This window comes from Mobula birostris, chromosome 14 (assembly GCF_030028105.1).
Source record: "Mobula birostris isolate sMobBir1 chromosome 14, sMobBir1.hap1, whole genome shotgun sequence".
NCBI lineage: Eukaryota > Metazoa > Chordata > Chondrichthyes > Myliobatiformes > Myliobatidae > Mobula > Mobula birostris.
Window position 1 is genome coordinate 60552236 of NC_092383.1, and position 13874 is coordinate 60566109.

General features: G+C 39.8%; 1 protein-coding gene across 1 annotated transcript in view; it reads right to left on the reverse strand.

The window, feature by feature from the left end:
* Positions 1-3370: 3370 nt before the first annotated feature.
* Positions 3371-13874, reverse strand: part of LOC140209930 (plakophilin-1-like) — a 58607-nt gene continuing 48103 nt past the window's right edge. The window contains exons 12-14 of the mRNA XM_072278602.1: positions 9538-9622; positions 7317-7436; positions 3371-5048 (exon numbers count right to left, since the gene is read on the reverse strand). Of these exons, the coding sequence (XP_072134703.1) occupies positions 7338-7436; positions 9538-9622 (184 nt within the window). The 3' untranslated portion in view covers positions 3371-5048; positions 7317-7337. The remainder of the gene's footprint in view (positions 5049-7316; positions 7437-9537; positions 9623-13874) is intronic.

The window sequence follows — 13874 nt, forward strand, 5'->3', positions numbered from 1 at the left end:
AACGAGAAGACTGTGCCCTCTAGCCAACTAGGTTTCCTACCAATGATGAGCTTGCCTATTAGTTAACAACCAATCCAATGACTTTCATTTAGGAATCAAAACCTAGCTCCGGATTCAATGGTCTGCAACGAAGCAGATGCAACTGGGCAGACCAGTTTGTTCCGATTACTAAAAATATATTGTTCTATCTAGTCAGAAACCAAGTACCTCCTATATAGTATTTAAAACAAAATGAGCAATGCTCACTCATTGCCTCACATTACAAACATCACATAGGCTGCACCAGAAAGAGCACAGAAGTGATTCATCAGGATGTTGTCTAGTATGGAGGACTTTAGATATGAGGAGGGACTGGATTGGATAGACTGGTTTTCTTCTCACTGGAGCATAGTAAATTGAGATGTTACATTTAGATTATGAAGGGCTTAGAGAGGGTAGATATTCAGTCTCTTTCCTACAGTAGGAAAATTTAAAATTAGGTCTAGCTTAAGGTGATGGAGGAAAGTTTATAAGTGGATCTGAGGGGTAAATTTCCCCTGACACAGAGGACCGTGGTTATCTGGATCGGGCTCCTCCCCCCACCCCGCACAGAAGTGGTAGTGGAGGCAGCAAATAAGTTATTTCTACAGCTACTTGGTAGGATAGAAGAGAAATACATTCCCATTGCAGGTAAATGGGATCAGCATAGATGGGCATCATGGTTAGCCTGGAGAATTTGGGTGAAAGGTTCTATTTCTAAGCTGTAGACCCCTATCATTTTTATTTATTAATCACTTGTTGGACTAGCAAAATGCTTCTAGGATTTTTTTAAATTAAGAAGACATTTTTTGAATGGAACTTCAGAGATGGCAATTAGTATCAGTCAAGATGGCTTCAGCGTACAACATTCCTTGGGTCGATGTCTTCCAGATGGTCCAGGAAACTGTTTATTTCACAGCTTTTCACCTGCTTTTCACCTTAAGTGTGTTTCTGGACGTGTTAGTGCCTGCGATTTACAGTTTAGAGATTGATTGAGTGATTAGCACTTTGCTGTCCCCAAGAAGACTCCAGGAAGTGAGTGCGAGCTCCAGCAGCCTCAAGGTGAAGCAGCTTAGAGACAGGGCTCAAGCCTTTGATCAACTCCATTTTGCTGATTAAAGCATCCAGTAATTGCCAATTAGTGCATCAAGGAAGATTGAAGCAGTGACGTGAATGCCGAAGTCGAGCAAGGGTTTAACACTGCCTGCCTTTTGATTGTTGCTGGGAAGGATTTCTCTGTTGCCAGAGCACTCTGTGTGGTGGCCTATCACTCACTCCAGAGGGTAGACCTCTACATTTGAGTAGTATCTCCCTCTCTCTCAACGCTGTCAGGCGATATTCCTGAGGTTTTGCGTTTAACATGGACTGTACTATCAACTGTCAGTGCTATGGCTTTTATATTCTGCTTTGTCGCCTGTTCTTTCTCGATGCTGTGTGGCATGTTTTGTTAGTTTTTTTTTGTGAGAGGAGGAGATTTCAGGGTTGATGTCCTTGTGCCATTCATTTTTGTACGGGAAGGCGGGGGGGACTGGATTTTCTTTGAACAACTTCCATGGTTTTGTTTTGTGGCTATCTGGCAAAGACCGAATCTCAGTTGTACTCTGCAGATGTACTCTGATAACAAATGAACTTTTGAACTGTACATGACTCTCTGTAATTTGAGGTTAAGGATTCTCACACAAAATAAAGATTGTGACATACTGATTAATATCAGTTTACAGCTCTATAACTTGAATTAGTGGGGACATCACTCATCATGCCTGAGATTATACTCTAAATCTTATATCTTTTCCCTTGGCTGAGCATCCATGCACAGTAGTGTAGTGATTAGCAAAAATGCTTTAGAGTATCAGGACCATGGGATCAATTCCCTCTGCTGTCTGTAAGTTCTCCCTGTGACTGTATGGGTTTCCTGCCCCAGTCCAAAGATGTACTGGTTGGTAGGTTGATGAGCCACTGTAAACTTTGCCGCCCAATTTTAACTGATGCCTTCAGTAGAAATTCATTTAGGTTAGGATTAAATTAAGCAATTGCCAAAGGGCCTATTCTGCACAGTATCGCAAAGAATAAATAAGTAACAAATATTCACGTGAAACTCTTTAAATATATTCCTATTAAAAATGGTGCATAAAGACGTTGCAGATGCAATTAACTGGCTCTGAACCAGCTTCAGTTCACTCATGTTGCTTTGTTTTCTGTCGATTCTTTCTAGGCTTCCTTGTACCAGATTGTTGTTCAAGCAAATATTTCATACTTTTGTTTTCCCACAGTGTTTCAACTTTGTGTTGAAAAATAATGGCTGGAAATTCATCTTTGATCTGTAGGGCTATATAATAGCAACATCTTATTGTATTCAACCTCTGAAATGCAGTCACATCAGTTTCAATGGAATTAAAATTCAAAGGTAGAACTTTCAAAGAATATTTATATACAGGAAGACTCTGAAGTATTTAGTGTCATCAACCATAAATAATTTTCTGTGCTATGCATCTCTTCCCAGTTCATCTGACCTCACCTGAATGCTATTGAGATTGGCACTGCTACCAACCCTATAGTAGTAACTTCTTGTATTGTATCCAGTTATGCAATCTTGCCATCTTAAAACATGCTAATACAAAGCTTGATATTTTATGTAGGGGTTTAAGAGTGATGGCTGGGTGTAGATGCATCTCCACCAAAGGAGGTACAAGGCACTTCTTCCCTCTGCTAGCCAGCAGGTTACCCTTGGGCAAGGCGTAGCGTCTGCTTAGTCCCCCCGATCAGGGTCACCTGAACCCATGGAGCACGTGGTGGATAGACATATGAGCAGCTGGTGCATATCACAATTCCTAGTTATGTGACTACTGATGCCAGGCAAACAATCTCTGATTAAAGATTGGGGTTACCCACCTTGTGAAGACACTGCCCAGAAGGCAGCAATGGCAAACCACTTCTGGTGAAAAATCTGCCAAGGACAATCATTGTAATTTCACATGATTGCCCACATCATACAGTATGGCACATAATGATAATGATGAAGAGGGATAATTTAATAGTTTTCAAATAATTCATGGAATATTGCATTTGCAATGGGGTTGCTTCATAGTAGGTGATCACATTTTTTCCCTAATCAATTGAAGGATGGATACAGTTTTTGTCTAGTTTCATAATGATGAATGGCGTGTCATTGTAAAAGAAACACCAGAGCCAGCAAACAGATTGTCATACACAATAGGCTCTGAACTGCCAGAAGGACATATTTCACACAAAGTACAGGTGTACTAACTGCTAGTTATAGTATAGAGAAGCTGGGTACTAACTGAAAGGCCAATTAGATGTAATATTAATCAGTAACAAAAGAACCACAAAGCCATAATTTTGATTTATGTATTGTACAAGTAGTTTACATTTGTGGAAAACCTTTCAGGATGCTAAAGTCAAATTTCACAGCTGACACAGCTACAGAAATTGTTAGCAAGCCCAAATTTATTAACACAAGAGTACAGTGAAAATTCCCAAAGTCAAGCAAAAAGTATTAAACATGCATGAACCTTCTACACATACATTTTCCATAACTATAAAAAGTTAGCTCAGAAACCCTTGAACATTTTTGAAGTAAATACTGAATTATTTATCATGAACCTAGTGGAAAGAGGTATAACATTATAAAATGTTTTCAATCACATCTTTCAAAGTTTTGCTGCAAGTGAACTTTTAATTTTAATAAAGAGTTAGAAATTAATCAAATCAAATATGTGCCAGAAGAATACATTTTTTTTTTTTTTTTTTTTTTTTTATAAAAAGAGCAGAGTAATTTGTTATAAAACATTATTTGAAATATGTCTCGGTTCAAATTCTTTCAACTAGGATGCAATCTATTGCAGTTTTAGCGAAAGTATGCAATAACATTCAATGTTTGAATGAGTGCATATTGAATGTAGCTGGATCATGCAAACATTTATGCAACTGAGAAAATGGGAAGACATTTAATTAGAGCTACAGTTAGACATTCTTTTCACTCAAGAACTCTGAATATACAACTTAAACTGGTATTCTTGACACTCAAGTTGCTTTAGAACTGTCACTTAAAATAATCTTAAGACAAGGCAAGCAAGCCAAGCCAAGATTCAATGACTTCAAAAGTAAATCATCCCATATCTGCATAGTTACTTCTGTTTATCCTTGCTCAAGCACTTGTAGTCATGTTACTTCCCCCCCCCCACCATTTTTCTTTAAACACCATCCAGCCAATTGAGTGAATCAATCCCATAAATATAAAATGCTATGAAACTAAAGGCAGATATACAAACTTACATTCCTCATATTGTTTTATCATGGCAGTTAAAAAAGATACTTTTCCTGATCATGCATATCACATAGGTGTACAATCAGTGTGACTGACATGTCTACAAACTAAGTTTATAGATTAAACACCGGAAAACAAACCAGCAAAAAAAAGCACTTTATCATTTTATAGTTTAAAATTACATTGTCATTGTAAGCCTTGGATCAATTTGGAGTACCTTTCCTATCTTTGTCAACTATTTCATTTCTCTGGCATTTTTAAGGACTATTCCAAGAAGCAGTTGACAAATTGATGTTTGTTAAAATTATATAAGACAGCTAAAGCCAGCTGGAACATACCCAAGTACAAAACTTAATTTACTTAAAAAAAAGTTTTTTTTGGTTGTAACAATGATCAAAATATCAAATTTATTTACATACATCTTAAAGTCACTAATATTGACATCCAAAATACCCCACAGCAAACTTAAAGCATTAGCAAACTTGCAAAAATCCAAAAATTTAGATGAAGAGATACTCTGAAGAACATTTTTCAATGAGATATACCCCTCAAACTTATAAAGTATAGAACTTTTAACTTGCAATAGAATTCTAGAAAGTAAAACAAATGTTAAAAAAATATTACTTTTAAATTTCACTCTCCCCACCATAAACCCACTAGATTTTCTTATTTTTTTCCAGTGTTCAGTCCATGCAACAGGAGTCTGTTGAAGAGAAATTTACTCATCATAGATTTTCAAATCCACCTAGGAAATAAAATGTAATTTTAGTTGCAGCGAATTGATTTTCTGGGATCTTAATAAAGTTAACAATATATGAATTATGAATATTTGTCAGAACAGTTTACAACTAAATATACTTGAAATTTTGAAATGCAACTTTTCTACTGCAGAGATATCTAGACATTAAGCTGTTAGAAAATTCATCTCACAATATTCCACAGTATAAAAACTAAACTTGTTGCCACCAGAAATGCTAAAAGGGGAAGGACATATACTATGCCTGCAAAGAAAGAAAGAAAACTATCATTGGTGGAAAGACTTGAGGTGGTGTTTTAAGGCATACAAGATTGACAATGAGGAGAGGCAGAGAGGCTACTGAGCGAGATCCCGGATTTAATGAAGGGGATGCAGAAATCCTGATAGGTGAGAAACTTTGCAGGAAGAAGCACCTTATTTATCAGCAAGATCAGGTGGTCTGCCGCAGCCAGAGTTAGAAGCACCATGCAGGGGCTGCTTTGACAAGACTCCTCCAGGACTAAAAATCTCTATAGCATACAGCAATACCACAAGTAGTGTTGTATCTTACAAGCCATTATGTACAACAGCATCTGACTGTTCTGGGCCTGTCCTTGAAGGGACTCATTGTGAACATGGACAGTGTGTTTCTATTAGTATGAATCTTGGATCTGAGGGCACAGCCTCAGAATAAAGGGTTGACCCTTTAGAACTGAGATGGGGAGGAGTTTCTTCAGCTAGGGGATGACATCTGTGGAATTTGTTGTGACACAGGGCAGCGAAGGCTGCTTTTGGGTGTATTTAAGGCAGAGGTTAATAGGTTCTTGATGTGTAACAGGGTTAAAGGTTGTGGGAGAATAGAATTGGTAGAGAATTTAAAAATAAATCTGTCATGATTAAATGGCAGAGCAAACTCAATGCTCAATTCTGCTCCTTTTTCTTATGGTCTACACATGATATAGTTCACAAATATTGCTTCTCCATCCACACTCATCTCCCTCATCATCCTTATCCCATGATATGCACAGGTCAAAAATTGGTCAGGTGGCTTAAAAGACACCATGGCATCTGATTTCTAGGTTCAGGAGTTTCATAACATTTATTGAATCACTCAATGTAGGAAGATCTTTAAATGTTGTGAGGGAGGCCGCATCTTACAATACAAAGCCCAGAATAGGTTGAAAGTAAGCATCAGGGTTCAATGAATATAATACAAGAGATACAGTTATCTAAAAATGATACATTGTGAAGGGACAGCTTTATGGAAAATGTGAGGCCCATTCATATTTGCTTCAGTTCATTTTGGCTAGTCAATAGTCAAGTAAAATCTGCTTCGGGTATTAATTGGAATTGGCTCAGATAGTTCGATGATAGACTGTGTCAATGCAGTGCAAGCATGGGTTCTGGTCCAGTGTAGGGTGATATCCAAGTGGTCTCAAGCTTCCCAAAGCAGCAAAAAGTGGGATGACCAATGCAGACAGAATGGTTACTAGATCAGATTCATACCGGAAAGCAATGGGATGGCAACTGGATTAGATGCTTTTAAAATAAAAGTTAAAATATTTAAACTCATCTAAATTAATAGCAAAACCGTTTGATTGCCAGAAATGTGAATTTATCATGGGCACTAGCCTCAGCAGTATCTAGGAGATCTTCAAGGAGCAGTGCCCCAAAAAGGCCATGTCTACCATTAAGGACCCCCACCACCCAGGACTTGCCCTCTTCCCATTGTTACTATCAGGATGGAGATACAGAAGCCTGAAAGCACATACTCAGTAATTCAGAAATAACTTCTTCACCTCTGCCATCTGATTTCTGAATGGACATTGAACCTATGAACACTACCTCACATTTTTTTTTAAATTTTTATTCTTTTTGCACCAAAAAAACTCTGACCTCAAAACCTCTGCTGCCTTGCAGCTATACACATCCAGGGGGGGAAGGCTTCGGGAGTAAACCCCGAGGGAAGGATCCAGAGCTGGAGTCCCTAAGGCAGTCCTACATTGAGTTCAATGCTGACGGGCAACTCCTGTGATGCTGCTGTATCAGTCTCCGCCATTCCTTTGGGTTTATCGGATGCGTGGAGAGGGGGAGCTTGCTACATGAGCAACGGCTTGCTCTCCATATCGTACTGTCCAGGCTGCATATCTGGTCAGCTGGGATGCAATATCCATCCTCAATTACCGTAATTCAGTTTTTTGCTGTTATCATAGTTGCATCAAAGCAAAATTACAATTCAAAGCCAAAGACAACATAAGGAAGTATTTCATCCATTACCTTTCGAGCACTTTTATTATTTCAGAACTTTTTGCTCATGAATCCTAAAGCATTCTGTTGTGCTACTTTGACTGCAGATGATGTCAAATCATTTACAAAGTTCTTCTTTGAAAACCCTTCCTGTTAAAAAAATATGTAAATGCAAGCTTATTCACAATAACAGATGCTCCAACACTTTTGTTCAATTCAATGGCTTTTTGCTGTATCTGGACATAAACCACATCAAAAATGGAAGCTGAGTAGGTCATAAAATATTACTGGCCAGCTCCATCAGTCAGTGTGATCATGGCTGACAATCCATTTCAGTACTCTCTTCCCAGTTTCTTCTACTTTCCCTAATCTCTTCAGTTTAAAAAAAATACACCTTTTGACTACAATTACTTGTTTGGCCTGCACTATGTTCCACAGCTTTACCACCCTCTGGCAAAAATTTTTTTCCTGATCTCATTTACAAATCCTGAGATTATGACTCCGGTTCTGGACTCTCCAGTGACTGGGAAAATCCTCTAGGTATCTAGTCCTGACAGGACAATTTAGGTATACATACACATTATACCAGCCTACCCACCATCAAGGACGTATATACAGAAAGGCACGGAAAAGGGTAAGTAACATCATGGAGGACTGTTTGTTCCACTCTCATCAGGGTAGGGACTGTGGAGCATCCATGCCAGCACTACCAGACTCAAAAATCAGTTACTTTCCCCAACTAGTAAGACTGATTGTCACCTCCACCCACTAACTCTTGCCACTTCTTTATTATTTCCCATCAGTCACCTTTAGTGCAGCCTAGCGTCAAATTATGAGTGTACAACATATGTATACAAGCTATGTATTTATGGTGTGGATTTTTATTATTTTTGTAGTATTCTTTATAATTTGTGGGGTTTTTCTGAGCTGCATTGGATACAAGGTAACAATTATTTCATTCTCCTTACACTTGTGTGCAGGAAATTACATTAAACAATCTTGCACCTTGCATCTGAACCATCAGTGCCAAAGGCAGTTATGATCCTCAAACACCAGATTTTGAATGTAAAAGAATTTCAGTTTGCTGCTCTCAAAGTATCAATTTTTTTTTGTAAATACATTCTCAAGGTATAATCTGAGCTGCATTAAGCATTCAAGCTCAGGTCATTAGTGCTAATATTTAAAAACTTAGGTAGTTGGGTGCGAAAGGGGAGGCTACTATGAGTGGTTCACCTTCTGAATTCCCAAAAGGTCTCTAATAGCCATAAGACACAATGCAAAAGTGTAATCGATTACTCCCTTAGCTTGGAAAGATGCAACTTCAAGAAACTTAAGCAACATCCAGTCTGCAGCAGTGCACCTCACCAACATCTTATCCACCATCTTAAGGCTTCCACTCTTTCAGTAGTAATGTCATACAGCTGCAGATTGATACAGTTTTTAATAGGATGGTGAGAGCAGGAGAGCACTCAGCATCTTACACCTGACCCATCATTCAACGGGATCAGGGATGATCCAATTCTCAGGATGCTTCAGTCCTGCATCTCTTGATATCCACAAGTGATCTATCGTGTGGATAGTCAGAGGCTTTTTCCCCAGGGCTGAAATGGCTGCCACAAGACTCAAAGGGCACAGGTTTAAGGTGCTTGGGAGTAGGTACAGAGGAGATGTCAGGGGTAAGTAGCTGCTGTTGTGTTATTTTTTTTACACACGCAGAGAGTGGTGAGTGCATGGAATGGGCTGCTGGCGACAGTGGTGGAGGCCGATACCATAGGGTCTCTTAAGAGACTTTTGGATAGGTAAATGGAGCTTAGAAAAATAGAGGGCTATGGGTAAACCTAGCAATTTCTAAGGTAGGAACATGTTCAGCACAACTTTGTGGGCCGAAGGGCCTGTATTGTGCTGTAGGTTTTCTATGTTTCTAAATCCTGCACCCATTCTTACAAAAATTAGAACTTTTAAAATGTGAAGATCACAAGATGACAGATTCAAGAACAAAAGCCAGTAATGCATATTAAGTGCAATAAAAACCCATTATAAATACTAGGGATGTCAACATAGCATGCATCTCTTTAGGAAATATTTAAAATAAGACAATGGGGTTTGGCATCCTCTGAAAATGAAAGACCAGCCATATGCATACACAGCTATTGTGTGTGGACGGATGCACAATGACCAGGTATTCAAAGCAAATTAATACATATGTAAATATTATCAGTAATAAATTTAATCCTGTCAAATGACTGTATACCTTCTTGAAGAAATTCTGCAGATCTTTCTGCATCCACATTTCATACAGGAAAAGGCAGGCAGCTTTCCCAGCTGAGGGATGTGTACTATAGAAATGAACGGAAAATAAGTCAATATACTGTGGAACTTGTATACTGATAGCTCTGATCAAAGATGCTGTCTGTACTTGACTGCATTCTACAGGGCATGGTTGAGTAATTACTGTACAATAACATTCACAATATTTCTAAATCCAATTAAACTACTTTAATTGAACCATCCGATCTTTGTGGTGTGTGCATTTATGAACCAGAAATAAGTAGTCCTTGCCTATTGAAATGGACGGAGGGGGAAAATCAGAAGGACACACTGGGTCAGTTCAATAGCTTGTTTATCATAGAATTGGTGCATCAAGAGCAGAATAAAGCAGTTGGCTTTAAGCTGATAATACAGGCAAAATCTTGTAACAACTCAATTACTTTCCGGGCAATCCTTCACCTTGTTGTTAGGCACAGGATTCCCTGTTCCAGGTGGCAGGAGCAGTTACATCCAGGTTTTCAGTCAATGACAAAATACATGTAACATGGATTACATTGGAAGTACATTTTACTACTTCTGCCATTTTTCCAGTATTATTCAATAGTTTCTTGTCCGCTGCATTTAAATTCAGACTGATGCATGCCTGGGAATTTCCTCAGTGTCAGAATTTCCTAGTTATTCTACAGGCAAAGGTGTACCCATATGTTAGTGAAAATAATATACAATCAGTGGCCATTTTATTAGGTACACCTGTAAATCTGCCCGTTAATACAATGCAAATATCTAATCAACCAATCATGTGGCACCAACTCAATACATTTAAAAATCATGCGGATACAGTCAAGAGCTTCATTTCTTCTTCAGATAAAACATCAGAACGAGGCAGAGATGTGATCTAAGTGACTTTAACCATTAAATGACTGTTAATACCAGACAGGGTGGCTTGAGTATCTCAGAAAATGATCTCCTGGGATTTTCACACAGAACAGTTTCAGGGTTTTTCAGAGAATGGTGGAAAAACAAGAACAACATACAGAGAGTGGCAATTACGTGGCGCAAGCACCTTGTTAATGACAGAGGTCAGCAGAGGATGGCCAAACTGGTTCAAACTGACAGGACGGTAACAGTAACTTAAATAACCACACATTACAATGGTGTACAAGAGAGCATCACTGAACACGGAACACATCATACCTTACAGTGGATGGGCTACAGCAGCAGAACATACCGAAATATACTCAGTGGCCACTTTATTAGGTACCTTCTATACCTAATAAAATGGCCACTGAGTGTAAACATTTCCCCCAAGGTTTTCACAGCATCTATCCTGAAGATACGATAATCAATTGGCAAGTGAAACAAGTGTCACACCTGCCCCTACACCTCCTCACTCACTACCATCAGGGCCACAAACAGTCTTTTCAGGTGAGGCAACACTTTACCCGCAAGTCTGTTGGGGTTATCTACTGTATCTGGTGCTCCTGGTGTGGCCTCCTGTAGACCAGTGAGACCCGATGTAGATTGGGAGACTGCTTTGCATAGCACCAACGGTCCATCCGTCAGAAAAAGTGGGATCTCCTAGTACCCAGTAGCCACCTATTTCAATTCTACTTCCCAATCCACATGTAAGTCCATAGCCTCCTCTACTGTCATGATAAGACCACACTCAGGTTGAAGGAGCAACACCTTATATTTTGTCCGGGTAGCCTCCAACTTAATGACATGATCATCAATTTCTCAAACTTCTAGAAATCTGCCCCTCTCTTCACCATTCATATTCTTGTTTCCCTCTCTCACCTTAACTCCTTACCTGCCTACCACCTCCCTCTGGTGCTCTTTCTTTCGTGGTCTTCTAGCCTCAGCTATCAGATTACACCCCCCCCAACCTTCAAGCCCTTCATCTCTTTCACTAATCAACCTCCCAGCTCTTTACTTCATCTCTCCCCCACTCCCAGCTTTATCTATCACCTACCACCTTGTACTTCTTCCTCCACTCCCCCCACCTTCTTACTCAGACTTCTCTTTCTTTCCAGTCCTGATGAAGGGTCTTGGCCCGAAATGTCGACAGTTTACTCTTTTCCTGCTGCCTGACCTGATGAGTTCGTCCAGCATTGTGTGTGTGTGTTGCTTTGGTTTTCCAACATCTGCAGATTTTCTCATGTTTGTTATGAATTGACCACACTTCTACAAAGAAACTGTCAAGGAAGCTCTTCCAAACTGTGAGAGCTGTTAAACTGGTAAATAGTGGATTCTCCATCCTGAGATGTTTTTCAGTTGTACTACAACGCTGAGCTCTCTATCACATCATTGGAGTACTAGACATTTTATCAGTGGAGATCTGGGGAAAGAGTGAGAGATGGGTAGCCAAGAGCTTTCGAAATGGCTTCATCTTAATCTAGTTACCAACTGCTCTCCTTGTACTGATGTATATTCATTGCCAATACCATTGTACATTGCAGGTACAATCAGCTTATCAATAATTACATGCCAGAATATCTGTCGCTACATCAGCACAAAGGAAGTAGCTCACACAACTCAGATTTCACATCACCATTTCCACATCAATTTCACATCACAATTTCCACATCAATTTCCAAACTTAAATGTCAACATCATGCCCCAATCTATTCGTGCATGTCTATAAAACTGATTCCAATGATTTTTCGTTTGCCTCCACCAGCACTGGACAAACTGAAAAATTGCCTGAGGTGATAAAGATAACCCCAAACAACCTGTGAAACATGCTTCACTAATGAAATAGAAAAGTCATAGGTCCTTATCTTGAAAAGGATTTTGTAGATGCTGGACGAATACTATCAAGCCAGGGGTGCGTGGACTCTAGGAGGGGAAGCCCAGCTGTAGACAGAGCCTTCCACAGAGTAACCCTCAAGTAATAACAACTGGTACCACATATCAGTGTTAATTCATAAATCGATACATCCTGGCTACAAATACCTTCAGAAGCAACCAGTGACCCTCTGCACCTTACTGTCTAAACAAGTGTACCACATTGTGATCCACGAGCAGAGTATATACATTTTTAAATGGACTTGGGCATTCCTTTTTATTTGCCTTCACTAGTAAATGTGTAAAAAAAAAAAATGAAGCTATTCATGCCATGGTGCCCATGATTTGGTATCATGTAATGTTTGATGTAACTAGTAGAGTGGATAGGGGAGAACCAGTGGATGTGGTATATTTGGATTTTCAAAAGGCTTTTGACAAGGTCCCACACAGGAGATTAGTGTGCAATCTTAAAGCACATGGTATTGGGGGTAAGGTAATGATGTGGATAGAGAATTGGTTAGCAGACAGGAAGCAAAGAGTGGGAATAAATGGGACCTTTTCAGAATGGCAGGCAGTGACTAGCAGGGTACCGCAAGGCTCAGAGCTGGGACCCCAGTTGTTTACAATATATATTAAGGACTTGGATGAGGGAATTAAATGCAGCATCTCCAAGTTTGCGGATGACACGAAGCTGGGCGGCAGTGTTAGCTGTGAGGAGGATGCTAAGAGGATGCAGGGTGACTTGGATAGGTTGGGTGAGTGGGCAAATTCATGGCAGATGCAATTTAATGTGGATAAATGTGAAGTTATCCACTTTGGTGGCAAAAATAGGAAAACAAATAATTATCTGAATGGTGGCCGATTAGGAAAAGGGGAGGTGCAACGAGACCTGGGTGTCATTATACACCAGTCATTGAAAGAGGGCATGCAGGTACAGCAGGCAGTGAAAAAGGCGAATGGTATGCTAGCATTTATAGCGAGAGGATTCGAGTACAGGAGCAGGGAGGTACTACTGCAGTTGTACAAGGCCTTGGTGAGACCACACCTGGAGTATTGTGTGCAGTTTTGGTCCCCTAATCTGAGGAAAGACATCCTTGCCATAGATGGAGTACAAGGAAGGTTCACCAGATTGATTCCTGAGATGGCAGGACTTTCATATGAAGAAAGACTGGATGAACTGGGCTTGTACTTGTTGGAATTTAGAAGATTGAGGGGGGATCTGATTGAAACGTATAAAATCCTAAAGGGATTGGACAGGCTAGATGCAGGAAGATTGTTCCCGATGTTGGGGAAGTCCAGAACGAGGGGTCACAGTTTGAGGATAAGGGGGAAGCCTTTTAGGGCTGAGATTAGGAAAAACTTCTTCACACAGAGAGTGGTGAATCTGTGGAATTCTCTGCCACAGGAAACAGTTGAGGCCAGTTCATTGGCTATATTTAAGAGGGAGTTAGATATGGCCCTTGCGGCTATGGGGATCAGGGGGTATGGAGGGAAGGCTGGTGCAGGGTTCTGAGTTGGATGATCAGCCATGAT